General features: G+C 37.7%; 1 protein-coding gene across 11 annotated transcripts in view; it reads right to left on the reverse strand.

Annotated features, from left to right (window-relative positions):
- Positions 1-2,448: 2,448 nt before the first annotated feature.
- gapvd1 (GTPase activating protein and VPS9 domains 1) overlaps positions 2,449-17,471 on the reverse strand; it is a 41,544-nt gene continuing 26,521 nt past the window's right edge. For 5 of the 11 annotated variants that reach the window (XM_079897522.1, XM_079897521.1, XM_079897517.1 and 2 more), the window contains 17 exons: positions 17,342-17,467; positions 15,723-15,857; positions 14,278-14,397; positions 13,741-13,818; positions 12,609-12,955; positions 11,922-12,009; positions 10,966-10,998; positions 10,182-10,253; positions 9,967-10,098; positions 9,059-9,188; positions 8,817-8,929; positions 8,367-8,526; positions 8,008-8,195; positions 6,863-7,076; positions 6,452-6,524; positions 6,148-6,345; positions 2,449-4,644 (listed from right to left, as the gene is read on the reverse strand). In XM_079897522.1, the coding sequence (XP_079753648.1) occupies positions 4,504-4,644; positions 6,148-6,345; positions 6,452-6,524; positions 6,863-7,076; positions 8,008-8,195; positions 8,367-8,526; positions 8,817-8,929; positions 9,059-9,188; positions 9,967-10,098; positions 10,182-10,253; positions 10,966-10,998; positions 11,922-12,009; positions 12,609-12,955; positions 13,741-13,818; positions 14,278-14,397; positions 15,723-15,857; positions 17,342-17,467 (2,348 nt within the window). In that variant the 3' untranslated portion in view covers positions 2,449-4,503. The remainder of the gene's footprint in view (positions 4,645-6,147; positions 6,346-6,451; positions 6,525-6,862; positions 7,077-8,007; positions 8,196-8,366; positions 8,527-8,816; positions 8,930-9,058; positions 9,189-9,966; positions 10,099-10,181; positions 10,254-10,965; positions 10,999-11,921; positions 12,010-12,608; positions 12,956-13,740; positions 13,819-14,277; positions 14,398-15,722; positions 15,858-17,341; positions 17,468-17,471) is intronic. The other 6 variants (XM_079897514.1, XM_079897519.1, XM_079897518.1 and 3 more) reach the window with 3 other exon arrangements.

The raw sequence follows: 17,471 nt of genomic DNA on the forward strand, positions 1-17,471 counted from the left end.
ACACGGCCACAGGATTGCCAAATGCGTTTAGATGGGGGGGGCGATGACCTCGTGTTGTTTAATCAAAGTTTATTCATATCACGAGCCTGTTTCACCAATAAGGCCTCCATCTCACACAGCGGGCTGCCGATATCCACCCGATCTCACCTAAACAAAAGCCATCTCTCCTCCCGACCAAGCGAGTCATTTCGGGTTATTAATACAACTAATTACCCTTTTTCTGGCCAAATTTGAATTTAAATGAACAATCGGAGATATCATCAAGAGAAGCAAAGGCACCCCGCTGCGTTCTTTTCCTCTGATGGAAAGATTACAATTAGAGCACTGGAGTGGTAAGGGCAGGAGAGAGAGAGAGCAATTGCGAAAGCCTATTACGCTGAAAAAAAATCTCCAATTACAAATCCGCTATACAGTTGTCAGTGGTAATTAAATGTGTGGCGAGTGCGGGGGCTTTGCTGTTCGTGGCGGCCTTTGTTTCGTCATACTCAAGGCCGGTGACGTGCTCGATGTGAAGGTGACAGACATCAGTGTGAAGGGATCTGTCAAGGAGAGAATGCCACTTTTTAAAAGCGGTCTTTGATGGTTGAACTTTTCATAGACAAAGTTGTATTTGTGATTATCGATTGTGAGGAAAGTCTTTCTGCCGTCAGACCTCGCGGCTGCTTCAGGAGGCTTAGGCCAGCGCAGTTAAAGTCACCATTGAAATTGACAAATCCTTTTTTTTAATGGAAAATGTATGTATTTATTATTAATGATTTATCTGTGTACAAAATTAATGTGCCCTCGTAATCTTTAATCAAAAATATAAGTGCGTTCACGCCATGTCGTAATAAGCGTAATTACGAGATTCCGACCTGTAAAAAGCGTTCACGTCTTCATAGAACAATTACAACTTGTAATAGCATTCCGACTTGAACTACCTGAGCACTGCAGATTCATTTTGGCATTGTTAATGTTGCCATAGAAAAGCATTATTTCAAGTAGGTCACGCGTTATCATCTTTTAATTATGGGACGGACGCAGCATAACTTCCCATACCTCCTTGCAATGACATGTTTTTTATTCTCTGATGGTGTGTTTAATGGCACAACCGGTCACTCGCATGAGATCACAGCAATTGCAAACCACAATCAACTTCCAATGGACAAAATCAAGTCCCACCCCTACATATTTTATATTTCGAGATGCTTTCACTCGGATATACGTCACAACAGGGAAGTAAATAATATTGCAATTTTAGTTTCATGCTGACTTTAAAACTAAAAGAAGCCAGAAGATACAGTAGTCATGCATCTCTACCAAGACATTTTGATGCAAAAACAGGCGTTGCATTTTCACGGAAAAAGTCTTTAATCGTTTTTTTTTTTTGTTTTTTTTTAAAGAATTATGTACAGGTTCATATTAAATCACATAACACACAGAATGCCTTCCCAACAGGAGCCCAAGTGAGTACGCTCACAAATGCAAGCCATTACCCATAATTCTCTTAGCATGCTCTTCAAAAGAGTGGACCAACATGATACGGTAGGGATTATAAAGCTCTTAAATACAGATCGAGTACAAAGCCTTGCTCTCAGTCAACATACTGTGCAGATATTAAGCCAGTTCAGTTAAGTACAGTACACCAAAACCCTGTTTAAGTCACTTCTGCTAAAAAGTGTGTTCAAAGGAACAGTAGTGTATTTCAACTGTTCAATTAAAAACTGCCCTCAAAGACTATTAGTCTTGTGGGTTAGAATATTTGCACAATGAGGCCGTCGCTTTTTAGTTCTTCCGGTTAAATGCAGAACACCAAAAACACCAACCTTTCAATCTCAAGAAAAAGAAACAAATAAATCAAGATTAAGTCCTCTTCAAATGTTTGCCACAGGTTACACAAACCTCAAGGTGCATATTTTTGTTAGGGCAGACTTTATACACAAAAAGGTCTTGGTAAAAGTACATGCCATGAAAATATAAAGTCTTTGATTCCTTTGGCAACTAATTTCACCAAGATCCATCAAATGCAACATTTCTGCTGTGGTTAAAAAAAAAAAAAAAAAAAAATCCAAACACTGCAAACAAACAGAGCACCAAAATAGTGTGCAAGCCTGAACCATTTGAGATATTGAGATCAATAATACCCGATTCCACATTACAGAAAATATTGAAAATGCAAAAATGTCTATCACATTATAATTGAAAAAGGAACCAGTGAAAACAAAGATGGTCTGCTATAGCATTTATATAGAATTTATATTATCTATTATATAGAATATAAATGTTATACAGAATATCAGTGTTGTTCCAAAGTGCACTGCAAATTAAGTCTTGTAGCTGATGCTCTTCGTATTACAGTTTGTGCAAGAGAGAGATACACGACGATATCGCGTTCATGCGCCATTCAAATCAGAAGGAAAACAAGTATATACAGGGCTCTAAAGGCAACAAAAGCTAGAGGAAAAGAATGCATTACAACAATTTTATTTATCCCTTTATGTACACAGTTGGAGGTAGAACTAATTGTTCTAAGTGCATCTACTATATTTAGGACCAAAATCAACACCCAGAGTATGTTATCAGATATTCACACATCTTTAGGAGCAACAATAACAAACAGATTTGAAAGGGGGGAAACTCAAGACAACCACACAAAATGTTAGGTACAGTTATTTTGCCCTAGTTCTACGCAAGTGCAAATGTTATTGGGAAGTTCTGATGTGATAAAGATAAATTTAGCAATAACATGAGTATGATATTCTACATTCCTGTTTAAATAATGTATTGTGCCGATGTCAACAGCAAAAACAGTTATGAAGAACGTGTGCTTGCTGTTTATGGGATTATGACACGAGGTAGCCTGAATCGCAGATATATTCTCCTCAGCAACATCAATATACTAGTCCTCAAGCTTTGATGATGCCACAGTGTTAAAATGTTCTTTGTTCTATCTAAACTCAATACACTGGCAGAAAAAAAAAAAAAAATTTACCTTTAGGTTAAAACAGCTTGTCAATGGGGCAGCTCCCATAAGAGGGCCAGTTTGTACCTTATATATCCCTAGAAGGTGCATATTAGTAACTTAGAGTAGTCATATGTGCCCTTAAGGAACTACGATGAACTTTTTAGGGGTAAATAAGGTACAAAGCTGTCCCTTTGAGGATACCGCCCCAATAACAAGCTCTTTTTCCCCTTAAGGTACATTGTCTGCTGTTTTCTTTTCTAAAAGTGTACCTCAAAGTACAGAAAAATAGTCCTCCTAACTCAAAGTTTTACTTGGGAACTGCATTATAAAAATAACAATGATTTTAACCCTAGAAAAGTAAGAACTTTGAAAACAATACATGGACTTTAAACACAAGTAAAGGTCAATATCAAACTGAATAAAAATATTTTCAGCAGTAACTATTGTCTAAGACCATTTGGTAAGACCTAACAGTCAGTTTTCCAACTATTCAACACAAATAACAATCCACATACTGAACGTCCAATTGTGGGGTGTTTCTATATGGCATGTTGTACTTTTTACTGTAGGTTGGTTATAGCATACTGACGCTTAGCCAGGCTTGACTTGGACAGATCCGACTTCCTCACTTCCAGGAAGATGCAAGAAACGAAAAGAACACGTGTTACTGCAAATATCTGCAAGGCACTAATTTACAACTCTAACCGCTAATGTGAAGACACCCTATTTTAGCTGCTCTCAGTGAGTCTTAATTTTTCTTAAACTTGTTTCCTCAACCGAACCGTGTGCATCTGTCCAACAGCTAATTCATGGAACAAGTCAGTAAATATAATAAAACATTAAATACAGGAGTTAAGTAATAAATACATTTTATTTTATATAAATATGTGGGCCCTTTTGTCCAAATTGTCTGGGAAACGTAGTAAAGAATGAATGTACAATAATGACAACACCTGCTTACATTCATAGAACAAGCTGCCCTAGTAAGATAATGGCATGATTAATTTGATAAACTGTAACATTGATACACTGGCAGCATCTATAGTGATGCGTTATGATATGACTCGGCGTGTGACTGTTAGCTATGAATGGGGTGAGATTGCACGGTTTATACGAGAAGGACAGAATCATGGATTCCCCTCTAAAGCGTCCCGATACATAATCGTTGCCGGTAGTTCCTGGTCCCTTTTTCATTTGATAGGTATGTTTTAACAGCTAATTACTTGCTAAATCTGTTTATTATAAAATTTGATTCTAAGCCCCAACACCTCCCCAATACTACAGAAAAAAGACGTGGGTTATAAGCGAGATCAGTAGAGCGCGGCAATGTCGCCACCGGCCGCATTATTTGTTTTCATTCGTTTAATACCCCACCGTAGTAAAACCTGTCATGATCATGTCTAATTTTTGATCGCTTTTAAACTTGTTTTTGTGTCTATGTACAGCTATACAGACTGAGGCGATGCCTCGCTGTGATGAAGGGGAGAGTAGTCGTCCGCGCTGTCCTCTCTCTCTCTCTCTCCTTCCTACAGTCTGCCCATACAGGTGGCTGTTCTGCTTCACTTGCGATCGTCGATGGTTTTAATGAATTCCACGGCGGCAGTGAACTGCATCCACCAATAGCACTCCTCCCCGCTCAGCCTGCTGGCGTAGAAATTATTGATGTACTGAATGGTGGACAGAAGGCAGGGTGGGTTTGCCTGGAGGGAGGGAGAGAACGAGCGAGAGGGGGGAATTAACGTACGAGATAACATCTGACCACCCACATTGTGCATCCTTACACATTCAAGCACACTTACAAGTTTAGAAAATCTGGTGTAGGCGTGTGCATCGCAAACACAAACAGGTATGGGGTGGAGAGAAGGAGAAAAACTCACACAATAACAAAACCTAGACACCAGCAAGCAAACAAAATAACTCTAGCATAAGAATCAGTACATTACGTTTGCTTCTAAAGACTTGAGAGGTTTTAACCTTGAAGCAGACTAGTGTTCAAAAGTTTAGGGGCAGATTGTTTTATTTTTTTTATTAACTTTTATTCAGCAAGAGTGCATTAAATTGATCAAAAATGGCAGTAAAGACAAGTGTTACAAAAAGATATTTTAAATAAATGCTGTTCTTTTGAACTTTCTATCCATCAAAAAAATACAAGCACAATTAGCACAACGGTTTTCAACATTGATAATAATAAGGAATGTTTCTTGAGTAGAAAATATTAAGAATGATTTCTGAAGGATCATGTGACACAAAAGACTGGAGTAATGATGCTGAAAATACAGCTTTGCCATCACAGAAATAAAATTGAATTAAAAAATGTATTTAAATATGAAACTGTTATTTTAAAATGTAATATTTCATGATATTACTGTTTCTAAAGTATTTTTGATCAAATAAATGCATCTTTATTGAGCGTAACTGACTTCTTTAAAAAAAGACAAAAAAAACTAACCAACTTTTGAATGGTCTATCTAAAATGAACCTCACAAAGAATTAAAAAATGTTATGTAAAATGTTATTTGTAGCAGGGATGCAACATATATCAATACCATATCGGTTAATGGTTAATATTGAGATTATTTTTATCATTTGATAATGGATATTTATTTGTGCATGCTCATTTCCCCCGATTTTTACTTTTGCCATCATTTAATGCTCTTAAAATGTTTATCTTTAAAACCATAAATAATAATAATAAGAAAATATTATATTAACACAGTTAAACCATTTTTAGCAAATCTCAAAATAACTATGAAGCATTTGAAACGACTGATTTATTTAAAATGTATATAGAATTAAAAGAATAATTATATAATTTGCACAACCATAATTTGCACAATCAGCTAATTTTATACAACATATATAACTAAAGGGAATTACAGTATTTTATAACAGTCAGAGACTATGTGAGTCTGGTCTCTAGGAGGCAAAAACAAAATGTTTTTAAAGGACGAAGGAATGAACCCTGCTGTTATGAATTTACAACTGAGTTGCTTGTATTTGAAAGGATGTGCCAATTTCCATTACACCTTAAAAGCAGTTTAATGAAGTCATATACTTTTATATAGCAAAGGACATTTTATTACATAGAAGACAACAAAGCTTTTGGGCCTTAGTGCCAACTATCAGAAATGTTACAAAATATACAGCACACTTATTGCAATTAGCAGCATTATATCACTCTATGGTTTTGTCTCTTAACTCACCTTAATCAGGACAAAGACGAGCACGGGGACGAAGTCGTCCGCCCCGGGTACAGCGTCCTCATTGGCCAGGCTGAGCAGGTTCATAATGGTGGAGCACATGCGCAGGATACACTGCACCTTATCTCGTGGGGTCTTATAGGCATTGATGGTCCTGATCTCAGCCTGTGCTGAGGGCCACGGTGCCTCCTTCAGATACACCTGCACAGATTCACACACATCAGATTGCAGTTTTCTATCTTTATTTCTAGATATATTTTGACTCATAGAGCAATATCATATATTCTGAGACAGAGCAAACGGTTACCTCTGGGATCTGCAGGGCTTTGTGATTGGCCGTCACCACTTTAGACAGACGCTGAATGTGCTCGTGGAAAAGCCTTGAATAAAGGAGACATCCCATTAAAAGACATTTAAAATGGTGTCCTAAACTGAGTTGAGCATAAGTTTTCTTGTGCAAAGTAAATGTTTCAACTGACAGTGATTTTGTTATAGTTTAATATTCAGGCATGAACAGGATTTTGGACCAATGATATTTCATTGTGCAAGGCTATCCAGAGAAAATTTCAACAATGTGATTGACAAAATGTCAAACATGAGTATTAGTATAGAGGAGATTGTTTGATGCATCACATCTATTTCAGACACGATGTATGAATCAACATGGAAAGGAATAAGGAAAATTTTGATCGCATAGTAAATATTTGAGTTTCCTCACTCGTCTCTGTGGATGTCCCCATCCTGATTGGGGTAGAATGCCAGTTTGAAGATGCGGTTCATGACGCTGCGTTCGATGGCCATCTGGGCGTCCTGGAGCTGCTCCTCACTGGCATACTGCCAGATGGCATCATGGGCCATGGCTCCATACAGGTAACGCAGGAAATCCTCCACGGCTGCTGTCTTATCATCAGATGCTGTGCAGCCCTGAAATGCTGTGGAACAACGGAGAGAGTCAGACTCAAAAACAGAGGTCTCATCTATCATTTCATACAACCACTCAAATGCTAATAGTTTAATTAAATGTACATTTGTGTTGCATTACGACAATATTGTTGATTTTCGACCAGCTGCAGCTACTGCAGCTAATTTATTTTGCCTGTCTATATGAAATTATACTATTTTAATTACCAAAAATTATTGTATTATTGTATTGTATTTAGTCCTTTCACACTACCATTCAAAAGGTGGGTCAATAAGATTATTTTAAAGAAATTAATACTTTTATTTAGCAAGAATTCATTTGATCAAAAGAGACATTTATAATGTTATAAAACATTTCTATTACAAATAAAACTATATTTATCAAAGAATCCTGAAAAAATGTAGCATGGTTTACACAAAAATATTAAGCAGCACAACTGTTTTCAACATTGATAATAATAATAAATATATCTTGAACAGCAAATCGGCATATTAGAATGATTTCTGAAGGATCATGTGACATTGAAGACTGGAGTAATGATGCTGAGAATTCAGCTTTGCCATCACAGGAATACATTACATTTTAAAATGTATTTAAATAGATTTCACAATATTACAGTTTAAAAATCTCAGACATCATTAATCCGCTAAACAGCAGAGTAGTACGCTAGATAGTAGTGTAATATGAGTCACTATACTCTGAAAAGGGCCAACCATGTATAAATTAATTTATAAAATTAGTAGCTGTAAAAAAACACATGTATTTTTGTAACCACTGAACTGGCCCCAATGGAGAGATAATTAAAGTTTGAGACCTCAGCTCTATTGAGTCAAATATCCACCTTTGCTCTGTGAATGACTTAAAATAAAGCACTGGATTTTTCAGGATTTGGCAATCAACACAAAAAGTGAGTTCTCATATACACAGAGATTCATAAAGACCTTTGATGAAGTCAAGCATCTTAGACTCCATGTGTTCCAGGAGCAGTCGGACACAGACAGTGGTAAAATAGCGGTTGGCCACTTCTTTATCTCTCAACACTCTCTGCAGGAGTCGCTCCAGATGAGCCTGAGACGTCTGCAGGCCCTGCCGGCACCGCGTCAGATAGGCGATGTATGGAGCCCGCTTCCTACAGCACAAAACCATCACAGCGCTCATTATGGAGCCATGCCCAAAAATATGTCAGCACAATCTTTTATTAAATTGTGATTCATAGCTGTGTTTGAGAGAAGTGAGTAAAAGAGAAAGTTAGTGAGACATTAAGAGATAGAGAGATAGAGAGAGAGAATAATGTGTGTACCTGTAGTCCTCTGCCATGGCAGTGAGCAGTTTTCTGCAGGTGCGGGGGTCGAGGTGGCTGACGCAGCGCGTAGTCTCCTGGATCTGAGCCATCTGGTTCTTATCCTGCAGGTTAATGGCCTCCGCCAGCTGCACCTTCAGAAAGCACACGATCTCGTTGTCTGAGGAGAGAGAGGAGACAGGGGCCAGACATAAATGCACAGCGTTTTGAACCTCAGAACCTGTGTAACAGCTACTTTCACCCCATGAGCAGAGAGTTACAAAAACTTTATTTCAAAAGAAGGTTTGTTTTAAATAGGACTGACTACTACCATAATGATGATAATAATAATAATAATAATAGTAATTAGTAGTAGTAGTAGTAGTAGTAGTAGTAGTACATGATAATTCAATATAATGGCTATAAAAATTATTATTATTTTTATTTTAAGATAATATGGATAATAGGAACCTTCGGGATCTGCATGGTCCGGGAGGCCGTTACGTGTTGTTGCAGGTGGAATGATGGGAAATACAACCGAATCTGCAGAGCACAGCGCCATGCGAAGCTTTTTCTTAATATCACTGCAGAGATGAAACAGACATGGCAGGTTAACAGTCTGATTGTGTTAAATGTTCATTGCCATTTTGGTTTCTAAATGTGATTTAGACTTTCAAAATGTACTGATTTTACTGAGAGTTTGTATGAGTGACCTAAAGGAGAACGTCTTGTCCTGAGGTGGTGCTGTCTGACTGGCAGAGTCTGGAAGGTCATCTGCAGAGATGTTCTGCAGTACTTCATCTTTAGGAGAATCATGCTCACTGTCTCCTTCTCTACAAGACTCTGTAACACACAGAGCAAAACAGTTACAAAACAGCAGACAACAAATTGTATCAGTGATCAATTCTGCCTAACAGATGCGAGTAGAAAGCATAATAAATAGTGCTATGTCTTTAACTACTTTAATTTGAGGATAATATAAATAGTTTCCCCAGTGATAACATTTAATTTACAGTTTCCTTGTTACATATGTTACATGTGCTTATAACAGTAAATTATGCTTAATTACATGCTAACCCTAAACCTAACCCTATAGTAAGTACATGTCGTCAAATAATATTACTCAGTAATTAAATGTAGGAGACCTTAAAATAAAAGGTGGCTGACTACATTAAGCTATTACAGACAAAAGGGTGACAGCAATAAACTAAAATATAACTGATAAAACAAGAAAATATCTCATTTTTCCATTTTACATAAAATAATTTGCTACAAAAACATAACAGATTAACTACTCACTGATGAATTCTTCTTGTAGTTGTATTTAAGTTTATTGACGGCAGCTTTATGGGCTATTTTATGGCAGGTTTAAATTAACTGGACAATGCTACAAATGAGAGGACAATGTAGGAATGTGTTTGCTGGAAAAAGTAGTTTGTTATTGGACAGGATACGGTTTCTTTAAAACAACTGAACTGCAATCAGACTGCAAAAAATGTTTTACGTTAGAAGCATCACTACTTTTACTCCTCAAGTTATTTACTTCTCAACACTGAAGAAAGAGAGTGTATACCCTTGTGTGTGTTCGTGTATAAAGCATGAATATTGTTATTTGGCAAACCTTGTCCAATATAGTTTCCAGAACCTGCTCCATCACTGTGGGTGGGTCGTTTCTCCATGTACCTGATGTACTTGTCCATTATTGCCTCCGCTGACTGGGTCTTAGAGTTCTGTCTGAGCATTGAATGCTCATCTGAGATGCACAAAAATGCACACACGTGATCAATGTGGACAATGGTGGCAGAGAGTGTATGATGAAGTTAAATGTGTGCAGACCTTGTGGGACCCTCTCTGCTCCTTGCTCGTCTTTTTCTGGCTTGTCCCGCTTTCGGAGCCCCGCGATCGGCACTGCACAGATGAGCAGAAGCCGTTATTCTCACAAAACAGCAGAACGCTGCAGTTGTGTTCCTATGAGAAAGCTAACCTCAAGACACGGACTCTCTCCAGTCCATTGTGGCAAATGGATAAACATGCTTAGAATGCTTTTGCTCCACAGATAAGCCACAACCAAAATTTTAGTAATGGGGAACTAAAACAGGAAGCATGTCACTACAGATGCAAACACACAGATATGGAGCTCTGTGCTGCAGAATGTCATGTGTATGCTCATGTGAATTTAGACTGTGTGCAAAAAAAAAAAAAAAAGAGGTTACAATAGCAAAAATTCAGTAGTTACCAAAAATGGTAAAATCATTAATCTTGATACCAAGAGCAAAAATCAATATGCTATTAAAACAATCTTTTTCGGTTAAAAAGTGGAATACTTTAATAATAATTTTTTATTTTAGTTTTGACTTGTAACCAAAGTACTGGTAGTTTTGGTGCCTACAGTAAATTACACATATTTTTCAAGAGCAAATTTCAGCAAATGTCCTTTTATAGAGGTCAACCACTGCTAAATAAACCATGTTAAACCAAAATGGCTGCATGAATGAAAAGATGAAGCTCGATTGTGTCATGTCACAGAGTGGCAAGGAGGAGTCTACGGGATCTAGTACAAATTCGGGCCGCTGGTGTACAGCACTAGATTGAGTGGGAGAGAGCTTGAAGAGTGGGTTACCTGGGAGTTCACCCTCTGCAGTCCAATAGAGCACTGTGTGAGGAACACAGACAGCAACAGACAGGGTTGGGGGTCACAAACACAAACTCGTCACCCAAGCCATGCTAAATGCTAATTGCTAATGAGCGTCAGTTAGATCGATTCGAGCTGCATTTGGGAGTTTGACTGTTCAAAAGTTTGGGGTCAGTATTTTTTTTTAGTAAACATGCATTAAATTGATCAAAAGTGACAGTAAAGAAATTCATAAAGATTTCTATTTTTAAATAAATGCTGTTCTTTTTAACTTTGCAATTAAATCAAAGAATTGTTTTTAGATAGATAGATAGATAGATAGATAGATAGATAGATAGATAGATAGATAGATAGATAATAAGCAAACAGATAGAAAACAAATATTTTAAATTGTAATGATATTTCACAATATTACTGTTTTTACTGTATTTTTGATCAAATAAATCCAGCCTTGGTGACCACAAGACATTTCTTTTATTAAAAAAAAAAAAAAACCTTTTTGAATGGTAGTGTACAGGCAATTCCACAAAAAAAACTATTTAGAGTTTAACTGTCAAATATCTGTAAGAAAGGAACAGCCAATAATCACAAAGAGAAATTATTCTCCAATTAGAAATACTGATCACATACAGAACTGCAATAACTTGGATAAAGTGTTTTCCATGTTTAAAGAAGTCGTAGTAGTTGTAGGGATGCACATTACAGCGGTGACAATGTCAGTATCAGCAAATACTAGCGTTTTCAAAATTATCGCCATAAATCCAATTAGGCCAATAATAAAAGCAGATATTATCATCACTTTTTCCCCACTCAAACATAATACTTTTTTTTTCTATGCCAGCAATTTCTATTTCAATTAAATTTTCTAGCCATTGATCCACAGGATAAAAGTAGGCATGTACTTATTCCAAAAAATGAAGGGAAATGAGAGTTGGGCTCCTCACCTTTAGGAATGGCAGGAACAAAGCGCTTCTTCCACCAGGGTCTGTTCCTATCAGACTTCTCATCATCACTGTCCTTTCTCTCCTCAGACTGAATGCATACAAAAACAGTTATTTAAAGTAGTTGTTCACTCAAACATTTAAATTCTGTCAATTACTTGATCTCAAGTAACTCAAACCCTGAAGAAAAAGAAAATGATGAGTTCGACCAGAAGTTGTCCAGAAATGAAAATTGTTACATAGAGGAAGATGGTGGAAGAAAATATTTATACAAAATATATATATGGAAATATATATTCCAAATTATATTATATTAAATGTTATATATATATATATACATATATACATATATATATATATATATATATATATATATATATATATATATATATATATATATATATATATATATATATATATATATATATATACATACATACACACACACACAAACAAATACATAAAGTAAAAAAAATAATAAAATAATGCAGATAGTTCAGTCAAATTCAAGTTCACTCAACTTAATTTAAAAAAAAATAGTTTGAAAAATCTGAATTTGTATATACTGTAAACTACCATTTAAAAGTTTGGGGTCATATTTTTTTAAAGAAATGAATACTAAGAAAGTATTCAGCAAGGATGCATTAATTCATAAATTGCATAAATAATGCATAAATTCATCTTGTTCACCTCTCCTTTGAGGGAATCCTTGCTGGGAGAAGAGGTGGGTCCTGTGGAGAAAGCCCCAGCCGCGTCTCTCTCCTCCATCATGGTCCTGCGGTTCAGTCCGGGATCGCTGTTGGGTCTGCGGCCAGCAGACACCACATCTGTGCTGCGGCTTCTCACCAGCCTTTCAGGGTAAGAGTGCCTCTGCTTGGGATGCTCCAGGTCACCCTGTGCCAGGTGGGGGGCAAAGAGCGGCGGGCGAGGCTCCTGGTGGCTCATTATGCTGGCCTCTGGAATGGGCGGGTCAGGGGGAGGGTGAGGGGGCCTGGGATAGTGCACCTTTGGCCGTACAATGGTCCCAGTGGTCGAACCTGCAAAGACATTTGATCCAAAATCAGAGGGTCCTTGCTTTTGGATTTAAATAATGTCAATGGCTAAATTCGATACCAGTGAGAAAAACTTTTTGCGCTGTGGTATTTGTGACTTAACTGCCAGTTCTTGACAAACAAAACTAGATGCAAGGGTCGTGACATGACTTCTGTTCAACTGGCATTCATAAAAAAAGGTTAAATGCATACCATCAGCATGAGTGTGTGTGTGTGTGTGTGTGTGTGTGTGTGTGTGTGTGTGTGTGTGTGTGTGTGTGTGTGTGTGTGTGTGTGTGTGTTAGAAAGCTTGAAAAAGCTGTCAGAGTCAGACAGACCTCAGGTGAAAGTAGGCCACCTGTTCCAAGGGTACAGCATCTCTGCTGTGTGCCTTCCAATGCCAGCCCTGTGCCACTAGCTCAGTGGGGACGGGCTGCTGAGCCAAAACGCCTGCAGTGAGGTCTAGCAACCTGTCATCCCCTCACCTTGCCCCCCACACACAGATTCTCACAATGTCTCTCCAACACATTTATGCAACTTTCCATTGTGGATTTGTGGGCTTGGACAGAAACAAATCAAATTTAGCCCTTAAACACCAATATAATATAACCCCTTATTCTACCAGAAAGGGCCGTAATAGGGTAGAAATCTGGCAAGCGCTTCCTCTATTTCACAGCACACATGCTGTTTAGTGGGCTCTTGTCATTAGGCACATTAATGGCACTCCTTTCTAGATCTTACATGTGTAAGTACTGCATTCAACAGCAGTGCATGCTGGGAAGTGACATTACCTTCTCCAGAGGAGAGGGGATCGAACATGGCCAGCAGTGAATCTGCATGAGAGGGTGCACAGGATAGACTGTGAGCTCCTAGAGAGGTGGAAGAATGGAGGAGTGGATAGAGGAAGAAGTAAATGAGTGACAAAGGATAGTCCCACACCAGGCATCCCAAGAAACAAATTCAACAGCTGTGCAGGATGAGATTTAATAGTAAAGAAAAACATATTTTATATCTGAAGATAAAAAAAAAAAGTTTGATATACTTGATCTCTCACAAAACATACAAATATGAATTTAAACTTAAAGATACACCAAGTTATTATGTATCTATGTTCCTCTGGCTCTTATTTTCTTTAAACATCTGATATGTCAGCATTATGCTCTTTGCCATCTGTTTTCATGGGCACTTATGTGCCTTTACCACAGATAACAAACTGGTATGCAACATAAGTTGACATTCACTGGGAAAATACGGATGCACTGATCTTAAATTCTGTACAAAGCACAGTGTGTATGTGCCCAATCAGTAACTTGAGTGTGTGTTTGTACCATGAGCAGAGTCTTCTCCATCTGGACTGGTCACGGAGTCTTTGCCTCCAAAATCTGAGCTGCACTCTGAGCGTAGGTCTTCAATCTTATTGGGGATGTCCTCTGACGTGGCACTGATGCCTGCACAAACAATATGTAACAAATCAGCAAAACCTCAAACTATAAATCACAGAAGCAAACATATTACCTTCAGAGCTGTGAAGTAGTTTGGTTTGTCAAAGAGGAAACTTTGGCATGACATTCCTCTTATACAAAGAACAAAATAATGATGAAAAAGTATATATATATTTTCTGCTGCCTTAGCAAAACAAGCCTAGAGTTTGACTGTGTATATATCTCTCAAATATACAAAATAGTTCAGATAGTAAGCAAAAGTCTAGCGTATAGGTGATGGAGTGGTGGCCAAGTTGAACAGCCAATCTCATTTCAAGCTCCTCATGGAAGCGGGGAAACCACGCCAATGCTCCCTTGAGCACACAAAGAGGGCAGGAGAATCCCCAGGGAGGTCAGAGTAGGTGAACGAGAGATGGAAACGGCAAGAATGAACGAAAGAGAAAGGGAAAGGCAATCCATCTGCAGAAGTCCTCAGGGAAAACTCCCCACAAGGAGTCGGTCGGGAGTTTGCCGTTGTGTTACCTGGCTCTTCGTCTTCATCACAATGTCACGGCAGAAGAGCCACTGAATAAAGAACTCTGCGAGCCAGGGAATAAAATTTAAATGTGACATGTAAGCGGGATGTTCAAACCTTCAGATTGCTGAATGCTGCAAGCTCATGCTTACTCAAATATGTGATTCCGGACTGACTGTGAACGTTCATTTGAACACATTTAGACAATTGAGGCTCTGATATGACCTCATTTTGAACAAAATCAGGCTAAAACAAAGTTTGTTTTGGTTGTTCGAAACAGCTTGCCAAAGAGAACTTTCCGGAAAAAGTTTGCTACAGCTGGTAAACACCTTCAAAGTACCATTTGTCTGTGGCATTTATGTAATGGGTAATAGGTTCTTCTGTTCAGACCGTCAAAGTGAGACAAGTAAAAACAAACACACTGAAAGGTTGCTTTATAGTAGAAATTTAAGTTGTAATTCTAAGTGAATTTTCATGCTTAATAATGTTAAGCTGCTTGCTTTAAAGCAATCTATTGTATAAAGTGCTAAATAAATAAACACAATGTGACTACTGGAGAGCCGAATTAAATATCCGCATGCAAACAGATTCACGTCGCTATGATCTGCTGTTTATTTTGTTATTGAGAGGAAAGCATGCAGCACATATTAACATATCCATCTAAACGTCGCTCTCAGCAGCATGGACAGCTTCGGGATGTTCGCTAAAAGTATGTCGCTGCAAAGGTATTTCAAACTTCTTTTTACCCCTAAGCGAAGAACGAAAAAGAAGTTCACCGTGAGTATATCGGGGCCTTTGAGCTTCTGTGAATGTGTACCTGAAACGACGCTGAGTCCCGGGGTGCTGGGTCGGGAGCTGACCTCCCTGACCTCGGTGTCATCTGAAGTGCTTCCCACACCAGAGCAGCTCTCCAGCTCCTGCAAGCGTTCCTCCTGCTTCAGGTCTGCAGCTTCTGCAACACAGATTCATTAACTGTAGAAAACGGTGTATCCACACACACACAAAGACACTCAGGGCATCCCCGTGGAGGGCTCTCATTTACGTGCTCATTTGTAATAATGCAGGTCTCAATTGGTCTTCTGAGTCTACTTTTCCACCGCCTCGAACTGAAACAAACCCCAGAAAAGCAAAAAAACAATCACTCATTCTCTCTTTCCTATGTTTGTGATGCAAAACGGGCAGGGAGACAAGACCACACACAGACTGCCGTATGCCTGATACTGGCACAGTGTTGTTTTACTTTCTTATTCACAACAACCGCATGATTTATTTCTTATTCACAACTGTATGATTCATAACATAATTAGCCTTGTTTACAGGATCATTATTAGTGATGTCACAACAACCAAATTTTCAGTAGTGGATACTAATACCATTAAAATGTAAAAATTCTCAATACCACAACAAAAACTAATATGCTACTGAACAAATTTGTTCAATTAAAAAGCTAAATATGAATTAAAATATTAAAACAAACAAAAAAATATAACATAGCCTGTAAAATGTAATTAAAGTTTTAAACTAGTGATAATAATTAAGATAATAATCAATAATCATAATGGGAGATCAGCAAGTCTATCAGGCTGCACTGACACTAAAAGGCCCAATGCACAGTTCCAATGCTTTGACACAAAACATCGCCTTTAAGTATTTAGCATTTAGGTATTAAAATGTTAGATGTTTGAATCCCACAATAATATTTAAAATATCAGTAAGCTTAATTTATATATATATATATATATATATATATATATATATATATATATATATATATATACACACACATTTTTCCCATAGTTTTTAAAAATATCATCTTCTTTTTTTTTAAGAAAAGTGAAGTTAAAAAAAAATATATACAGTATTTTCTTTGTAAATAATGAAACTGTGTCCCGCATGTTCATGTCACAACCGAAACAGTGTATGTTTTAGTCCATTGGCTGAGACTGATTTTGACCACACCCCTAGTACATAGGTACCATCGTTTTGAGGTAAATGTGTCCAGAAGTGAAAATCTGTGTGTAACTTAAAGGAACGTCACTACCACTACCTTTTTTCTGCAATTAAGCAAACTTTTTTGGGTGTTAATCCATAAAAAAAAAAAACAGTTGTGTGTACAACTGTTCAGAACTGTGCTAGGTAACCATGTACTGATTAGCATCTTTGAGCTAGTCTCAAAAGTATCTAAAATTGTCACTAACGAAACAGTCATGACCGAAACATGTACACATTGTTTTGGTAGTGACAAAAGGGAACACATAATCCTTTATTTGGGAAAAATAAACAAAATTTTAGTACATTTATGCAAATCATTATACAATACATTAATAAAAACTCTCTTGAGTAAAGCCAAAACTGAATAGTAACGCTCTGAGAGAGATCACCAGTACATGGGCAGCCTTAGTCACTAAACTATTCTTGTATGCATTCAGCTCTCACCTGAGTCACTTGGCAGAACCTCCACGCTCCACGCCTCGCTCGTTGTCTCAGAGATGGTAGAACCGTACGGGTCCAGAAGCACTGGCAAACACAGCAAGCTGCCCAAAGCATTCTCCGCCGCCGCCCCTGA

Source organism: Squalius cephalus, assembly GCF_949319135.1.
Source record: "Squalius cephalus genome assembly, chromosome: 16".
NCBI classification, from domain to species: Eukaryota; Metazoa; Chordata; class Actinopteri; order Cypriniformes; family Leuciscidae; genus Squalius; species Squalius cephalus.